A 16,805-nucleotide genomic window follows, 5' to 3' on the forward strand; every position below is an offset into this window, starting at 1 on the left:
CCTAGCTCCACCGAGCAGTTGAGACCAGAGCAGTGAGGGTCACGGGCTGGCCAGCTTCTGTGAGGCCATCCTGTTCCGAGGCCAACGCCGGGCGTCACCGCTCAGGGCACCTTCGAGAGCCTCTCAGCTGCGTTTAAGCTCAGAGAAGCTCACGGACGTCTCACGGCGGGGGGTTAGTAACCCTTTGCTTTCTGGGTTATGTTTCCTTCTACAATTTCAACTAAATTATTATTCTAGTATTTAATTTCTAATATTATCTGGAGCAACAACCCTATGAGGTGAAAATCATCGAAATGAATGCTAATGACATTTTTCAGTAAAAAAAAAAAATACTGGTGTCCCACCCCATAGTCGCGGTCCCACCGGTCGTACCTGTGCGCGGCGGGGAAGTTACCGGCGCTCCCGGAGGTGCCGGCGTGACCCCAGAGGGTCCGACTGCGCTCATGATCCTGTCTTCCAGGTTGGGCAGGTCTCTGAACTCTTGCACCGTGAAGACCAGCCTGGGGTTGCCGGTGACGGTCTGCAGCTCCGTCCTGTCGGCGCTGTGGCTGCCCACCCCCAAGCTCACGATCCCTGAGGAGCGGATCACCTGGGAAAACCTGGAAATGTCATCCTGGGATTTTCCACCCAGAAACAGAACCAGGTGCTGGGGCACCCCGTCTTCTATCCGGCTCCCAGCGGACTTGACGAAGAGGTTTCTCGCCACGAACTCCAGAGCTTTGCCGGTGTTGAGCGGAGACCCCCCTCTGAACCCCAGGCGGCGGATGGCGCTGATCATGGCGGCTGAGGACTTGTGGGTCTTCAGGTAGAATTCGGGGAAGACGTCGTTGCTGAACTGCACGAGCCCGATCCTCACTTTGTTGGGGCCGACGTTGAGCCGCCGCACGATCTTGATGATGAAGTCCCGGATGTGCGCGATGCCGTCCGGCCTCACCCCGTCCGAGCTGTCGATGAGGAAGACGATGTCGGCCGCGTCGCTCTCAGCAGCTGCGGACGGAAGGGAAAGAAGGGGGCTCAGCACAGGGCGGGCGGCGACTGCCTCTGTTTCCGGCCTTGGCGTTTTACTCCGGGTCGTGTGGCGTGCTGCACCCCAGCACGGGATTAAAACTATAACCCGAGTCACACGTGTTTATTATAGCTTGGGGTTTTTTTAAATAATCATTATAATTGGGCCTTTTGCACCCAAATGATATCCACTTCTTGAAATATTTTAAGTTCTCCAAAATTTTCTGGGTTTACTCAGTTTTAATTTTGGCTTTTGTGGTCCGGGTTACAACTAATTTGAACAATCAAAGTGATATTTAGAAATGAATCCCAGAAACCAGAACCTACAGAATCATGTGCGGTCCCGACCAGAAGGCTCGGGGGCCCCCAGACCACCATCCTGGTGGCACAAGAAGAGCGGCCCCCCTGAGGTCAAAGGTCCTCTCCTGGCCGCCCGGACGACACCTGCTGCCTCCCAAAGCAGCCCCCACCCTCCGCCCCCGCTGTCACCATTGGTGGGTGCCTCCTGCTCAGGCATCTCCAGCATTTACACACAGTTTTTACTTTCAGTACCACGTCTCCTAGATCTCTACACGAGTCCATTGTTCAACTAACAAATTAACCCGGAGCCACGTGTTATTAAATGGCTCGTAGGCTTCCACTCGACCAACTCGGCCGATCTTCGGCCTCACCAGTCACCGGGCGCCCGGTGGGTGGTGGGAACAGCAGAGCAAATGCTGAGCCAGTGGCGCCACCGAGCCACTCACGCTGAGAAAGGGAGACGCTGCCCCGCACATACAGTGGGCCCTGGGCTCTCCTGAGGGACACAAAGACCAGAGGGGGACACCAGCGTCAGGGAAAGCCACACGGTGACCACGACGCATCGAGACAAAAAAGAGGTCACGCGGCCATCACCCTATGTGGACACTGATGAAAAGACAAAAATAACCAAACACCCCTCTGTCCTGGCTGAGAGGAGCAACCGGGGCTTCTCCGCCCCCGGCAGCTTCAGCCCTGAGATTCAGCAGGGCACCCAGTCATTAGGGTTACTTCCCTCTCTTGACCGCATCTTACCCGGGCCAAGGCCCATTTCCCTGAGCCTTCTGCGGACCCCCTGCCACGAGCTCAGGTCCTAGCAGAAGCCCTCCCTAGGACAGCGGTGACCCACAGCTTGCCTCCCGCCTGCGCGGAGCCAGAGGCCCGCCTGGTGCACTGTGTTCTGGCACGCACCGTGAGCGCCGTGGATCTTTGAGCCTGCCCCTTTTTGGTTATCAACACCACCCCCGCCTGCTCACCTGGCGGAGGATAGGTGGTGCTGGCCAGCAGCCGCCGTATCTGCTGGGAGGTCAGGGTCGTGATGGGGGTCAGCAGCTTCTGCTCCAGGCGGGGCAGCTCCCGGAAGGTGCTCACCGAGAACACGTACTCAGGGCTCAGGGAGATCTTCACCAGCTCCTCCGGGTCCATGTTCCGGGCCACGGTGAGGGGCGCCACGCCGGAGCGCTTGAGCTCTGCCACCGAGTCGTCCACCTCATCCCCGGATTTCCCGGACGAGATGAGGACCAGGAACTGAGGGACGTCCTCCTCAATCCGGCTCCCCAGGGGCCTCTTGAAGATGTTCCTGGACACAAAGTCCAGGGCGCTGCCGATGTTGACCTGCCTCCCGCCCCTGGGCTGCAGCTGCCGAACCGCATTCTGCACCTCCTCCTTGCTGGTGTAGGCGTTGAGCAGGAACTCCACCTGGGGCTTCTCCTGGCCGAACTGGATGACCGCCACCCTGGTGGTGTCGAAGCCCACGTCCAGCGAGTTCACCAGCCTCTCAATGAGCGCACGGATGTACTGAAACTCAGGGCCGGCGCGCAGGGACCCGTCAATGAGAAAGACCACGTCCTTCTTGCTGCCAGCACCTGCGGACCCAATGACAGAGGGGGCTTCGCTTTCACTGGCACCTGATTCTCAGCACGAGCCAACCACCTCCCGGCCTGTCCAGAACCACCATGTAACAGGCAAAGCGTCCCGACTCTAAAACAATTTCAGTGGAAATGCCTGCTCCCGGCCAAGTGACTGCAAGTCAAAGAGAAGAGAGGAACCGGCTGAGGAAGGGTCACTGGGAGGGGGGTAGAGACCGGATACAGGTGTACATGGTGTGGGGATGGTGTCCGGGAAGGAGGGACCTCAGCTGTGACAGATGCTGCTTGTGGGCCAAACCAGAAGGCACCTGAGAACCGAGTGCTGGGCTTGGTCAGATGGGGGGCCCTGGGGAGGAGCACTTCACGTGCAGCAGCATCGGGGGGGACAGATGCGGGGGGTTCAGAGCAGAGATGTGCAGAGTGTGGGATCTGTCTCCTCCAGAAAGAAAGCAGTGCGTGTGCAGCGAGGAGACGGTTGCCCTCCCCATGCTCAGGGACAACGGGCGACCAGGAGGCGGGACACCCCTGTGTGGGTGGGAGGAGAGCCCGGGGGCAGACAGGGTTCACCACGGTCACGGGGGAGGGGGCGAAGCTGAGGCAAGGACTCCTGTGCTGGGAGAGGCCACCTGGTGCTTCCAGAAGCCCTTCCCCAATTCCCCGACACTGGCCAGGGAAGTGGGGTTCCAGATGCGCAAGCACCTCCGAGCGGGCTGGAGGGCGGGGCCTAGCGGAAGCGGGGCGGGGGTGAGGGCGGGAGTCCTGTTGCCGTAGCAGTTCAGGCTGGTGCTTCAGGTGAAGCAGCCACAAGATCACCTCGAGGGCATTGCCCAGGGGCGCGCTCTGGGGCCCTGGCCATGCAGCCGCAAGGGGTGGGAGGCCCCTAAGGGAACGGAGTTTGCAGACACTGCCGCCCACTGCTGGAGATTCGCAAAGCACCCTGATTAGCGGGCACCTCTTTCCCTTTGAGCGTCTCACTGGTTCCCAGGTCAATTTGACGACGAGCCCTTCGGAACTTTCCCCGGAAGCCTGGGCACCGGGCTGCCCTCTGCCCTGCACAGCAGCAGGGGAAGCAGACCCCCTCCGCGCCCTCATTCTCCCAAAGGCTCTGTGTCCTGCATCTGACTTTTCTTCTGGCTTTTTCTCCTCCCTTCCTTCCCCCTGCTCCACACCAAGAGGCTGCCGACAGTGTTCTGGAGGATGTGAGCCCCAAGGAAAAGACGGTGATGACTGTCCCCACCCGGCCCCTTCCTTTCCAGCGGCCAGGCTCCCAGCACCTGCCAGAGTGTGGTCACCAGGCCCGGGAAAGTGACAGGAAGGTGGATGTGGGACACAGTCCAGCCACAGAGCCAGCCATGTGGCCTTCCCGACGATTAAGACATTTCTCAGGACCAAGCAAATTGGAAAGCCACCCTCACACTCTGGCTCTGCAGAAACCAGGATTTCGGAGACTGTGTTCCGGCTCAACTCCATACCTGGGGTCGAACCCAGGCCCTGGTCACGGAAGGCTGACAGCTGGACCTTCTGGGGACAGCTGAGAAGGGCCCTGAACCACTGTCGTCGAGGAGACAGCCCCGCCCTGTGGGCACCCACACAAAAGCCTCCCTGCAGGGCCAGGGCACCCAACCCACGGGCCAGGCACATGCCCTTCTGTCCGACTTTAATTTGGCCAAAAACGAGAACCTTAGCACCTCCCCAGGCCCCTGCCATTGCCAGCCCCCGAGACCACACACGTGGCTCCTCCCCTTCTTGGAATTCTAGTTCACACCCCGGGTGGCAGGGGACACACACTGAGAATGCTTTGCAGCCCACGGCCCCAGGGAGTCGCCCCATTGCTTTAAGGAAGGGTGACCTGGCCTTACTCGGCGCTGGTGAAGGCCCGTAAACCGTCGACAGCTGGGTGAGCTCCTGTCTGCTGAGCTGGACCTTCCCGTGGAGGTGCTGCTGTACATTCACCAGGTCCGTGAAGGTGGGGACGGTCACGGCGAAGTCGGGGACGTAGGAGATGGTCTGCATCTCCCTGATATCGGCGTTGCCGATGCCGATGCCAATGGGCACCGCCCCGGCGCTCTTCAGGACCCTGGAGGGGCCGCCCACATCGTCCCCGGACCTGTCGGCCGTGAGGATGATCAGGAGCTGGGGGACACCTTCCTCAATCCTGCTTCCAACCGAGCTGATCAGGACATTCCTCAGGACGAAGTCCAGGGCGGCCCCGGTGCTGGGGGCCGGCCCCCCCAGCAGGGCCAGGCCGCGGACCGCGCTGACCACGCTCTGCTGGTCCATGTAGGAGTTCAGGTAGAACTCGGGCTTGGTGCGGTCGCTGTACTGCACCACGGCCACGCGGACGCGGTCGGGGCCCACGTCCAGGCTCTCCACCACCCTCTGGACCAGACCTTTCAGCACGGAGAAGCCGCTCCGGACCCCGTCCGAGCCATCGAGCAGGAACACCACGTCCTTCGGCTCTGGAACTGGAGGAAGACAGCCACGTGACCCAAACAGGACACGAGAGGGATGGTTTTGTGCCACTCATGGTGGGCTGAATAACGGCCCCACAGGAATGTCGGGTTTTGAATTCCCAGAGCAGAACGTGACTTTGGGGATGCCCTTATAAGAGGAAGACGGGGACCAGGCTAGAGGGAGAAAAGAAGAGGATGGGAGCAGAAGTCCCGGAAGCGAGGAGATACTATGTTGCCGCTTTGAAGGCGAGGAGATACTATGTTGCCGCTTTGAAGGCGAGGAGATACTATGTTGCCGCTTTGAAGGCGAGGGAAGAGGCCGCTAGCCAAAGGCTGCAGGCTCCTCTGGGAACTGAGAAGGCGGGGAAGGGATAACCCGGCAGAGCCTCCAGGAGGAATTCAGTCTCACCGGACACCCCGACTTTAGCCCAGGGACCCTGGGTTTGTGAATTCCCTGTTGTTTAAAGCCACCCAATTTGTGGTAATTTGTTGCAGCAGCCCTGGCGGGGCCGGGGGAGGGTGCACCGTTATGTGTAGACAGCACTTTTATTTCAGAGCTGCCCCAGGCCGGGCGGCACTGCCGACGTTCGAAGGCCAGCTCCGGGAGAAACACGGGGCTGAGGAGGGAGGGGGCGCAGCCTGCGGGACCCGCTGCCTCGTTGTAGGTGGGCGGTTGCAGATAATTCGCTGCAAGTCACCACGGATCCGTGGGGGGGAGTGTGACCCAGACGTCCGAGTCACAGTCCCACACCAACAGTGTGTGGGCCCCACGGTCACCACGGGACTGCCCGATCCCCGGGGTCCCATCGCAAGGATCACTCGTGAAATTAGTAGCCCTTTTCACTGCACTGGTCTCAGCGGCTGGAATGTGGTTAAACTCAAAGGCCTGGGACTGTCGGTGAAAAATGTTTTCTGCAGTGTCTGGAGCGGGAACTCGTCTGCCTCTCGTCACGCTGTGCGCGTCTAATGAATGGAGTGAAGGAATTCTAACTCGGGGCACACCCTTCGAACAGGACACGGGGGAGTGCGGAGAGGAAGAGCCCTTTAGCTACAATGTAACCATGCCATGTGGCTTTTATTATGCATATAGTAAAATCGTCTCTCTTCAAAGGGTTTCTAACCACAAATATGTCTAACTCTTCGGCATGCATCTTATTGTGAAAGACTCTAATGTCCCTGAGAATAACTGCTCCCGTTTGCCTCGGAGAGCAACTAGAGAGTCCAAGTGGGGAAAGAAAAGCCCTGGTTCGCTGTTCCTGCAGAAACCGCCTGCCACTTTCCCACCTTCCCAGACACCCCGGGGGCTTCCCTCTGACGGCCGGCAGCCGCCGTCCGCCGTCACCCCCACACTGAGGAACCGAGCTGCAGAAGCAACCCGACTCTCCGTGCCGTACCTGGTGCCGTGGGCACTGTCTCTAGGAGATTCACCACCTGGTGATGAAGGTTGCCGATCTTGGGGAGCGACTCGGCCGCCAGGATAAAGGCGGGGGACAGCACTATCAGCTCCAGCTGGGCAGGGTCTGCGTTCTTGGCCTGCAACGCGAAAATCACCACCCCCCTCCCCTTCAGGACCCGTGCTGCCTCCTCCACGTGATCGGACGACTTCCCGGCCACCAGCAGCACCAGGAGCTGAGGCACGCCCTCCTGGATCCGGCTCCCGGCGGACTCCACGAAGATGTATCTGTCCGCGTAGTCCAGGGCGTAGCCCAGGTTGATGGTCCTGCCGGTCTTGAGCTTCATCCTCTTCACCAGATTCAGGAGTTCGGGCTTGTTCTGATGCTCATCGAAGCGGGACTCCATCTTGACATCGTTACTGTACTGAGCCACGGCCACTCGGGTGCCCTCCGGCCTCACGTCCAGCTCGTCAATTATCTTGTAGAGAAAGTCCCGGACGGGCTGAAACTGGCCCATGACATTGGCTGAGCCGTCGAAGAGGAAGAGAATGTCTCTCTTGCTTTCTGCAAAACAAGGAGATTAGGACACAGTGAGGTTCAAGAGCAGGGCAGGCACCAGATGGGCTTCAGCCAAGCCGCACTTGAATTCGGCCATGGGCATCACACAAGGCACCTGAACACCACCATGCCAGCAAGGGAAGAAAAAGCCCTCCCCGGCCGTCATTAAAACGCCCATGTTGTTCTGGTCCTTCCCAAGAAGGGAGCACAGGTGAAGGGCTAGAAGAGTGAGACGGGTCTCCCCCAGCCGGCAGTGAACTTCGTCACCAGAGCAACCAACAGGGGGCCCAGAGGGTCACGTTCTGGCCTCAGGGGGCAACCGCTCTACAACAGACCACGTTTCCAGATTAGACACTGAACTCTCCAACGTGGGGCCCTCCTTGTCCTTTTGCTTAGAAGCCGACCTACTTCTTGTGACAGAGGCGGGCGCTGTCACTAACTGAGGGTAAGTGACACCCACCTATCTGCTGTAACGGGATTACCATTTCCTTCAGTTGGAGGTTACAGATCAGCACTCGGTATAATGTCCGTCACTGCTCTGTGGGTCGCTGCACCCCGATCCGCTGTATTTAGACATCAAAACAAGGGTGACAGCGCCCAGTGGGGCCCCCCGGGCCACATGAACGTGGGGTTGGGTCCCAGCGCGCCCTAGGACTCTCTGATGTGGTTCGGTGGTCTCGGTCCTGCCGCCTGTCCGCGTGACGTCAACAGCTGGACCACTCAGCACCCCTCCGCCACCACCATAGTCATTTGCGGGAAGAACCCCGGGCCAGGCTGCCTCTGGAAGTCCTGTTACCATCACAGAAAGTGCAGCCCCTGGTCCGGATACGGCAGATGGCGTGCACAAAGAATGTCGCCTGAGGAAAAGACCTGAGACTGCCCACTGATTCCGAGGCACCCTCCCGGGGAAGCAGGCTCATCTCTATCTGCTGGCACCCCCTCACGTCCACCTCTGTTTGCAGCCCAGAAGGAAGATAGCAAGCATTCGGGGAGGCAGCTTCTGAATGAAGGGTGGGGTGAGGTGTGAGGCGCACCAGCCGAATTCCCACCCTCACTGACCCTCGTGAACACCCTCCAGACAGAGCGCACACAGCTGCTGCAGCCATGTCTGGAGCCCCCATTCAAAACGCTTTGGCCAAAGGGAGTCCGTGGACCTTCTACAGGCCACCATGCTCTGGAGTTCAGGCTGGGCCGCCTGCCCGCCGGGGAGGAGCTGGGGGAGGGAGCCCCGCCCAGCGGGGAGCTTTACCTGGCTGGGCCAGTGGGACTTCCTCCACACCCCCACTGACATACGTGGTTAGGGGCTGAATCAGCTGCTGGGGCAGAGCCGGCAGGGAGCTGAAATCGTCCATGAGATACACCAGGCTCGGGTTAAAAGCGATCTGCTCAAGCTCGGCCTTATCCACCTGCTCGGCTCCCACACAAAAGGTCAGGATGCCCTCGCGGGCCAGCGCATTGGCGGCGTGCAAGTAGGAGTCCTCCGACCGGCCGGCCGCGAGCAGGAGCAGGAGCTGCGGGATGTGCGCGCGGATCCTGCTGCCGCCGGCCTCGGTGAAGTGGTGGGCGCGCACGTAGCGCAGGGCGGAGCCCGTGTTCCTGCGCGACCCCCCCTGCAGCTGCAGCCGCCGCAGGTGCGCGAGCACATCTGCCTTGGTCTGGTATGTGTTTAGGGAGAACTCTGTGACCGGAGCGTCACTAAATTGCACTACACCCACGCGAATCCTGTCGCCTCCAACATCAAGGCTGTTAACTACGTTCATTACAAAGTCCCGCACATAGGGGAAGTTGGTCTTTCCGACGCCGAGTGATCCATCCAAAAGGAAGATGAGATCCCTTTGGTTTGCGTGAACTGCAGTGAAGCACAGAGAACAAAGTGAGACACACACACACACGCCCACGGGGGTTTCCCATGTGTGCCTTCTGCAGGCACACATGCCAACACGCAGGACACGGGGACACACCAGGGAGGCAAAGCACATCCGGCTCTGGACACGAGGCAGAGGGCTGCCCAGGTCCCCCACCGGAGCAGTGCGTGAGACACATGGACAGGCACGGGAGAGGCCAAGCTGGCTCACAGAGAGACACATCGCCAAAGGCACAATGTTTTCAACCGACAGAAAGGATCGGAGCCTTAGCACCCTTCCCTGGGAGTGGATTCTGCAAGGGTGCCGTTGAGCCTGGCCTCACCCGTGTCCGGGGGCACAGTCAGAGCCAGCGTCCCCTGCCTCAGACGGGGTACTCGTGGACATGCCTCTGTGCATGTGCTGGGGCTTCCCCTCCAGGCAGGTTAAAGGGGTCAAAGGCGCTGACCCAAGTTCACCCCAGAACACAACTTCCTTAAGACTCAAAATGCTTAACAGGATGAGTCTGTTCTCATCTCGAGCTTTCCTAGGGGCACCCACTCATCCCTTCCTTCTGTCCTCTTTTCCTAACGGGGCACCCATGGGAATCCCTCTGGAGCAAGAGCACAGGATCAAGGGAACACGGGAGAGGGGAACGAGTCCCTCTCTGGGCTTGGCCGAGGCTGTACCCGTGAAGGGTCAAAGGTGCAATTCTCCAACACGGTGTTTCCCCCCACATCCAAGTCCATGCCTCTTTCCTGTCTGTCCCCAGTGTCAGGAAAATTTAAATCTAGCAACTAATTTTACCCTATGTTCTGTCAAACTGTACTTTGGCTATGAGAGTGTGGATTAGAATTTTCAAGAACAGGAGGGAGGGCGGGGGGAGAGAGAGAGAGAGTGCCAGAGGAGAAAGCGCACATTCACGCAACGTGGCCAAGCACGGAACTCTCTCAGGCAGAGCTCCTGAGGCAGAAACCAGCTCTGTGAGAGCATCTTTAGTAGGACGGCAGGCAAAGCCCACTTGTTCATCAGCTCGAGGACTGCCTGGGTGTTGCTGAAACAACTTCCCACCAACAGCCACACTACCTGAGGGCATGGAACAACCGCTGTTCATACCCACGGGTTCCCTGTGCTTCCCACGGATGGACAGGGCATCCCGTAGACGGAGGGGACAGCGGGTTAGCACCTGCCCTGGTCCCTGAGGAGTGGGCTGTCAGCTCCAGAGAGGAAGATCCAGGCTTCATCTTGGGGTTGGGGACGGAGGAAAAGGAGGCTGGACAAGGGTCCCCAGTAGACACAAAATGCTGGGACCTGAGAAGGGACAGGAACCCAGAGGGGACCACCTCCTCTAGAAGCTTCAGAGACAGACGGGCCCTGAACCTACAGTTTAAGCCACGGCATTCTTATCTGATGGCACTAGAAGACGCCCAGTTCTCACGTGACATACTCGGACCTGAAGTTGTACCGTATGGCAGCTCAGTCCCACAAGTCCTGGCTCAGGGCCAACAACAGAAAACAGGACATAAGTGTCACCTGTCGCACTTGCCTCCTCCACTTATGGATTGTCTCCTAACTGGCACAAGTTAAGTGGCCCTCTGCTGTGTTGCCTGAAGGCTCTGCCTGGGGCCCCCCACCCCCAAGCCCCCCTCACATACCTTCAGTGGTTCCGGAGAGGGTTCTCAGTGGTGCCAGCAAGCTGGGCAGCATGCCCTGCAGGGGAGCGAGCTGGAACTCGGCCGGGGTGAACACCAGGGACGAATCGAAGGCCATGTCCGCCAGCTCGCCCTGGTCGGCAGCCTTGCTCCCAACGGCGAAGCACAGGATGCCGTCCCTCTTCAGCTCCTGGGCCGGCTGGCTGACGTCGTCTAGCGACTTACCACCTGTTATCAGCACCAAGAGCTTCGGGACGCCCTCGGCGGCCCGGTGGCCGGCCCTGGTCGTGAACAGGCTGTTCCGGACGAAGTCCAGAGCGGAGCCCGTGTACAGCACCGAGCCCCCGAGGGGCCTCATCTTCCTCACGGCTGAGATCACCTCCCTCTTGCTGGTGTGGGTGTTGAAGTAGAACTCGGGGTTCACAGTGTCTGCGTACTGAGCTACCGACACCTGGACAAGGTCCGGCCCGATCTCCAGCTTCTGGATGACTCTGGCAATGAAGTCGCGGATGGCGTTGAAGTTGGCTGTGGGCAGCGCCGCGGAGCCATCCACCAGGAACACTATGTCCCGCTTGTTGACTTCGACGACTGTAGGCGGCAAGACGAGAAGGTGAGTGGAGCACCTCACAACCACGGGCAACCACGACTCTGCACGGCTAACAGAACACCCCCTTGGGCTCTGGCTGACCCGAGGTCAGTGGGGGGCTTGTCATGACTCACATATACACAGTGACAGCTGGGTCCTTTTCTACCAGGATGGCAGTGTGGGCTCCCCAACCGTCCCCACCCACTCGGCGCTTTATTACCAAACAGGTGTGGTTTCGTAGCCCCTGGTGAGCTAGTGTGTTGTCACTGAAAAAGTCAGCAAGTGCTGAATGGGGCCACGGCTCCGGTCACCGAAGCAGCGGTCAGAGTCCGCTCAGGGGGCCCTTCGTGCCCCTGCTGGGCCGCACGGACACCCACAGCCAAGGGCAGACACCAAGAGAGCGAACACCCTGTCCCTCCCATTCTGGCCACCCTGCCTTGACTTTGAGGCAGAGGAAGAAGGACAGCAGTGAGCAGGCACCATAAAAACTTGCACAAAGGAAACCCACGTCAAAGCCAGTAAGTGGCACTGAAGGGTTTTCAGTAAGAGCCCCGGGGCGTGGAGGTTCTAAGTGACGTGGCTGGAGTGGGAGACAAACCACGAAGCAAGAGCCCTGTCCCCAGGCCGGGTCCCTGCATCAGCAGCCCACCTGAGTCCCGGGCACGCTGTCCTGCACACACAGCCCCTGCACAGCCCCTGCACAGCCTCGAGAGCTGTCTACCGTAGGGGTGCGTGAATAGAAAGACAAACCCACACCCACCCCTGATCCCCGGGGATGCCCGCCGTCCACCTGAGTGGCAGTGCTCCCACCCCTGCCACAGTGAGACTTCCTCCTTGCTGACCAGGAGCCAAGCCAAACGGAGCCTCTCCGCTCTGCCCCAGGGTTCTGCTGGGGCTGGGTTTGCCACACCCTCACCGGGAGTCGAACCCAAGGTCCCGCTGCTCGGCCGGCTGCGGCCCTCCCCTCCCTGGTGGTCGACTCCAGTACGCTCCCCGGGACACGGCTCCCCCGTAGCCCTGGTGGCCCAGGACCGGGCACCTGCCCTTGAATTGCTTCCAGGGAAATCCCTCTCAACTGTCCAGACCCCCGCTGCTCTTCCTTGGTGCTGTCTCCCTCCACTCTGCTCTCGGGGTGACTGGAAGCTACTGTTGGGCTACTCCTCTCAGTGACCCCGGGACCCGAAAGCCAACAAAGCCTGTCTTCTCACTCCCGGCACCTGTGTCTAAGGCCCAGGTGGCCTTGAAGTCTTCAGAAAAGGCTCTGAACTCTCAGGCACTCACCACCCCCTCCTGGCCTCACCCTCCAGCTACCCCTGGCTCCTGCCCCTCCGGCCCCACCTGAAGCCCCGGACCTGCTCACCGATGGGCCCCTTGCAGTCTGCACTTCCCTCCCTCCACCTTCAGGGCCTAGCCGTCCGTTCCCGGGCCCCTCTCTCCGTCAGCCGCTGACAGAGCCACCGTCCTGCCCCCTCTCTTCTCCACACATTGCCAGGCCACCTGCGTGACACGTCAGAGCCCCAGGCTGCGCCAGCAAGCTTTGCTCCCCTCCCCCAGAATGGCTCTCCCGGACTCTGCTCTCTGCTCGAAGCTGCCTCACCCGCACGGCAGCACCGCAGTCCTCTCGGCGCGGGAGACCCCCGCTCCCGCCGCACCCACTCCAGGGACCTCCCCATGCACACAGCAGTGGGGCTCTCGGTCTCCATCCTCCCCAGCTTCTCCACAGCTCGGGGCCCAGGGGGGTCTCCCCCACCCAGAGACACACTGTCCTCGCCGGGCTCCAAGCGTCCCATGCTCTCGCCTCCTGCCCCTGACTCCTGTGCCACCTGTCCCTTCCTTCCTGCTGCAGCACAAGCCCAGGCCCTGCAGCCTGGTCCCCGAGACCTGTCTCTCGCTGCCCACACCCCGAGACTGTCCTCTCCGCCCGTGTGAGGTCAGTACCCAGCACCCAGGTGCCTCTCAAACTCGTGGGCCCACAGAAAGCTGTCCATGCCTCTCGGGGCCTCATGCACAGTGAACGCAGGCCCCATGTGCAGGCTGGCAGGGTGGCCGGCCTCCTCTCCAAGCCCCACGGTGGACACACCCGTGACTTCCCTCCCCCCACTCTGCCTCGTTTCTTCCTGCGGCCCTCGAGGCCCGCCTTCCCTGACTGTCCGGTCTAAAGAGTCGGGCCCACTCTTCCCCTGACGACCCCCTGTGGTGTCCTCCTCAAACCTGCCACACTCCGGGGACATTCAGCTGAGTTGTCGTCCTGCGTCCACTGTCTACCTCCCCACTGTACTCTGAGGCCAGCCGCCACGTCGGGGTTGTCCACCAGCCCCGCGTCTCCCAGGCTCAGCTTATCGTCCGGCTCCTACCACACAGCCAGGCACATCTGCGGGGCACTGACGAGCTAATTGCATAGATTAGAGGGGATGTTTCCAACGAGGAGTTGGCACTTTCGTTCCCCAGTGAGCTGGGGAACCGAAACGAGAGCCACGTGCCACGTGAAAAAGAATCGGAAACGCCTCCCGGAGCGGAAGCACATCGTCCCTGGTGAGGCTCCTTCGTCACAAATTCAGGACCCTGGAGCACGAGAGGCCATGTGGCCAGCCCAGCATCACGCAGAGGGTCAACGTAGGATCCGGGCCCAAAGACTGGCCCTTGGTCGGCATTCACAGGTCCTGTGGAAACTGAGGAAGTTTCCAAAAGCGGGCCAGCCCAAGGAGACCTTAGTGGGGTGCAGGCCGACCAGAGGCAGGTCTGGAAGTACTGAGAGGAGCTTCAGGGTGCAGTGGCACATCCACCCGCAGGGACAGAGGGGTCCCCAGTCCGTGCGACACCCCTGTCCGCCGTCCTTCCTGTAGCCGCCACAGCCCCCAGCACTGCTGCTTCCTGAATGTTGACATTCACTTCCCACCTCCCGCAGCTCTTACACAAAGATTTAGGGCATTGATGAGTTGTCTATTTTTTTTAAATGACTCCAATTGGGCTTTTCGCCAAAGACCCTCATGTGACTCTACATCACAATCGCTCCACTCAAAAGAGCTGCCCCTGAACTTGACAGGCACAGGGGAAGGGTTCTCCGAAATACTGCACCGAGCGAGTGCTTCCTTATGTCCTACCTTCAGAAGCACACCTCTGGATTCCCAGCCACAAAGGACTTTGGGGAGACAGCCTCGCATATCTGTGAGCACACTTCCCTCAGGCTGACCTTCAGGGGTCGGTACCATTGTCCTGGAGTGGCTTTCTCAGGATGGCAATGGGCCCCCGACACCCAGGTCATCGGGAGATGCTGCTCTGGCATTTGACATCTTGCAGGGCCGGGTCCACCGAACAGAGCGAGCTTCCTGGACCACACGCCATCTGACAGGAGCCCCCCACTCACACTCCCAGACCCTTCATGTTTTAGGGACCACGCTGTCCGAGACGCCATGCCCAAGAGCTAGCTCCCATAGCGCCCCTCGAGGACTCGGCTGCGGTACTTACAGCTGCTCCTGGGACGGGTCATTCAGGGAGGTGCCCTCCTTCCTTCCACAAACCCCACCCGCCCAACACCCCACTCCCCCTCAATGGCGAGAAGGGTATACGTACCTTGTGTGACAACGGTTGGCGGTTGCAAGACAATGAGCCTTTGGGCCACGCCAACAATGTACGACAGTAATTGCTCCTGCAGGTCCCCAAAGCTACTGAATTCCGGGACAGTAAATACCAGGTTGTCATTGGTAGCTATGTACTGAAACTCCGCCCTGGGGGCGGCCTCGGCTCCGAGGGCAAAACAGAACACGCTAGCCTGCTTCAGTGCCACAACCCCGTCTCGGATCTCGTCACTAGAAGGGCCGGCACTTATGAGGACCAGCACCTGGGGAACCCCTTCTTCCACTCGGCTGCCCCCTGCCCGGGTGAAGTGATTCTCCACCACGAAATCCAGGGCAAAGCCGACATTGGCCAGCTCCCCGCCAATGAACCCCAGGGCTTTGACAGCATCCAGAACCTGAGCCTTGGTGGGGTAGGTGTCCAAGGAGAACATGGTTCTGGGCTCATCGCTATACTGGACCACCCCCACTCGGATCTGCTGGGTTCCAACTGACAGTCTCTCAAGGAGGTTTACAAGGAAGTCCCGAATGACTGTGAAATTGGCACTTCCGGTGTTGTCTGATCCATCAATAAGGAAAATAATGTCAGCAGAGTCTTGTGCTTTAAAAGAAAGAAATGCAAAAAACGTGAAAGCGTTAGAACAGGTGACCACATGCATCGTTCAGTGTTCTGACATGTTTCTTTGGAAACCAATAAGAAACACGAAATATGGACAAACGAAACACACGTTGATTAAGGAACGTGAACTTCTCCTTTTGTTCTGCATTCTGAATGGATAAGAGGCAACTTCTTAGAAATGATAGTGTAAGACAGAGAAATTTCTATCACATTTTTCACTTTTGCCATCTTTGTAAGGCCCATATTCGCTTTTCTGGGGGGAGAAAAACAAGGGTGCATGTTCTAGAAATTTCTACTCGGTTTGGAGGGCAATGAAGTTTCATGGGATTGTGCGTTACCGTAGCTACGGAAGAAAACAAAGAAGGACGTTAGCACAGGCCCAAAGATGAGACGGACATTTCTTGAATTATCCTCAAGTGATTGTAAGCATTTCCTTAGTGCAAACCCATGGCTACAAAAGAGAACATCAGATTCAAGGGTCGGTGGCTCATCACCTCAGTACGTTAAACGCTTGACCCCTGAGCGACCTGTACCTTCTCTGTTTTCTCTAGAGACCAGTTGGACTGCATACATATAACTTAGCTTGTTTGAAAGGAAGAACTCAAATGGCACTGAAAGTTTTCATTTTAAAAACACTGTGCTAAAACTTGGGCTTGATTTTTTTTTGTTTCGTACGGTGCCCAGTTGTGTGAAACACCAGTGCGGGTCTGGGACTAGGCTGTTGCCTCTTATCCAGTCACGCAATGCAGAGCAACGTCAAGCAGGGTGATATAGAACCAGTCATGACATCATTATCCAACTTTGTTTCTATGACACCCTAAGTTGCTTGTCCCCTGGGTCTGTGCGCACCTGATGATGGACCCCTAACCAGAGCTAGCTCCGGGGTACACAGATGGACTGAAAAACGGGTGGCTGGCCAAGGCTCTTCTGTCCTCCCCATGAGGGCCATTGTGAAACTTTCGTTCTAATACTAGGAATTGGGATTTCTGAGTAATCAATATATAAATCTACAAACCCGAGAAGAATATTTTAAAGGCTCAGCTGGAACATTCCAATCAGACTGATTTAAACTGCAGAGAAAGGAAAACTACCCTGGCGTTGGTTAGTCACTTCCGCGCATGGCAGAGCGGAAACAGATTTCGTGTGACATTCTGAGATCTCAGGACACTGTATTTTGGGTATAATGACAATATAAGACCATTCACTCTGATCTTTTTCATGGCAGTGAACGTTTTATAT

General features: G+C 58.6%; 1 protein-coding gene across 6 annotated transcripts in view; it reads right to left on the reverse strand.

The window, feature by feature from the left end:
• The window catches only part of COL6A3 (collagen type VI alpha 3 chain), a 67,848-nt gene that overhangs the window by 34,947 nt on the left and 16,096 nt on the right, over nt 1-16,805 (reverse strand). For 3 of the 6 annotated variants that reach the window (XM_053655229.1, XM_037161389.2, XM_053655231.1), the window contains 7 exons: nt 14,946-15,548; nt 10,793-11,377; nt 8,546-9,145; nt 6,739-7,302; nt 4,751-5,356; nt 2,280-2,888; nt 373-987 (listed from right to left, as the gene is read on the reverse strand). In XM_053655229.1, coding sequence (XP_053511204.1) covers nt 373-987; nt 2,280-2,888; nt 4,751-5,356; nt 6,739-7,302; nt 8,546-9,145; nt 10,793-11,377; nt 14,946-15,548 — 4,182 coding nt within the window. The remainder of the gene's footprint in view (nt 1-372; nt 988-2,279; nt 2,889-4,750; nt 5,357-6,738; nt 7,303-8,545; nt 9,146-10,792; nt 11,378-14,945; nt 15,549-16,805) is intronic. The other 3 variants (XM_053655232.1, XM_053655230.1, XM_053655233.1) reach the window with 3 other exon arrangements.

The sequence above is a fragment of the Artibeus jamaicensis genome, unplaced genomic scaffold (genome assembly GCF_021234435.1).
Source record: "Artibeus jamaicensis isolate MK-2021 breed Jamaican fruit bat unplaced genomic scaffold, CSHL_Jam_final contig_944, whole genome shotgun sequence".
NCBI classification, from domain to species: Eukaryota; Metazoa; Chordata; class Mammalia; order Chiroptera; family Phyllostomidae; genus Artibeus; species Artibeus jamaicensis.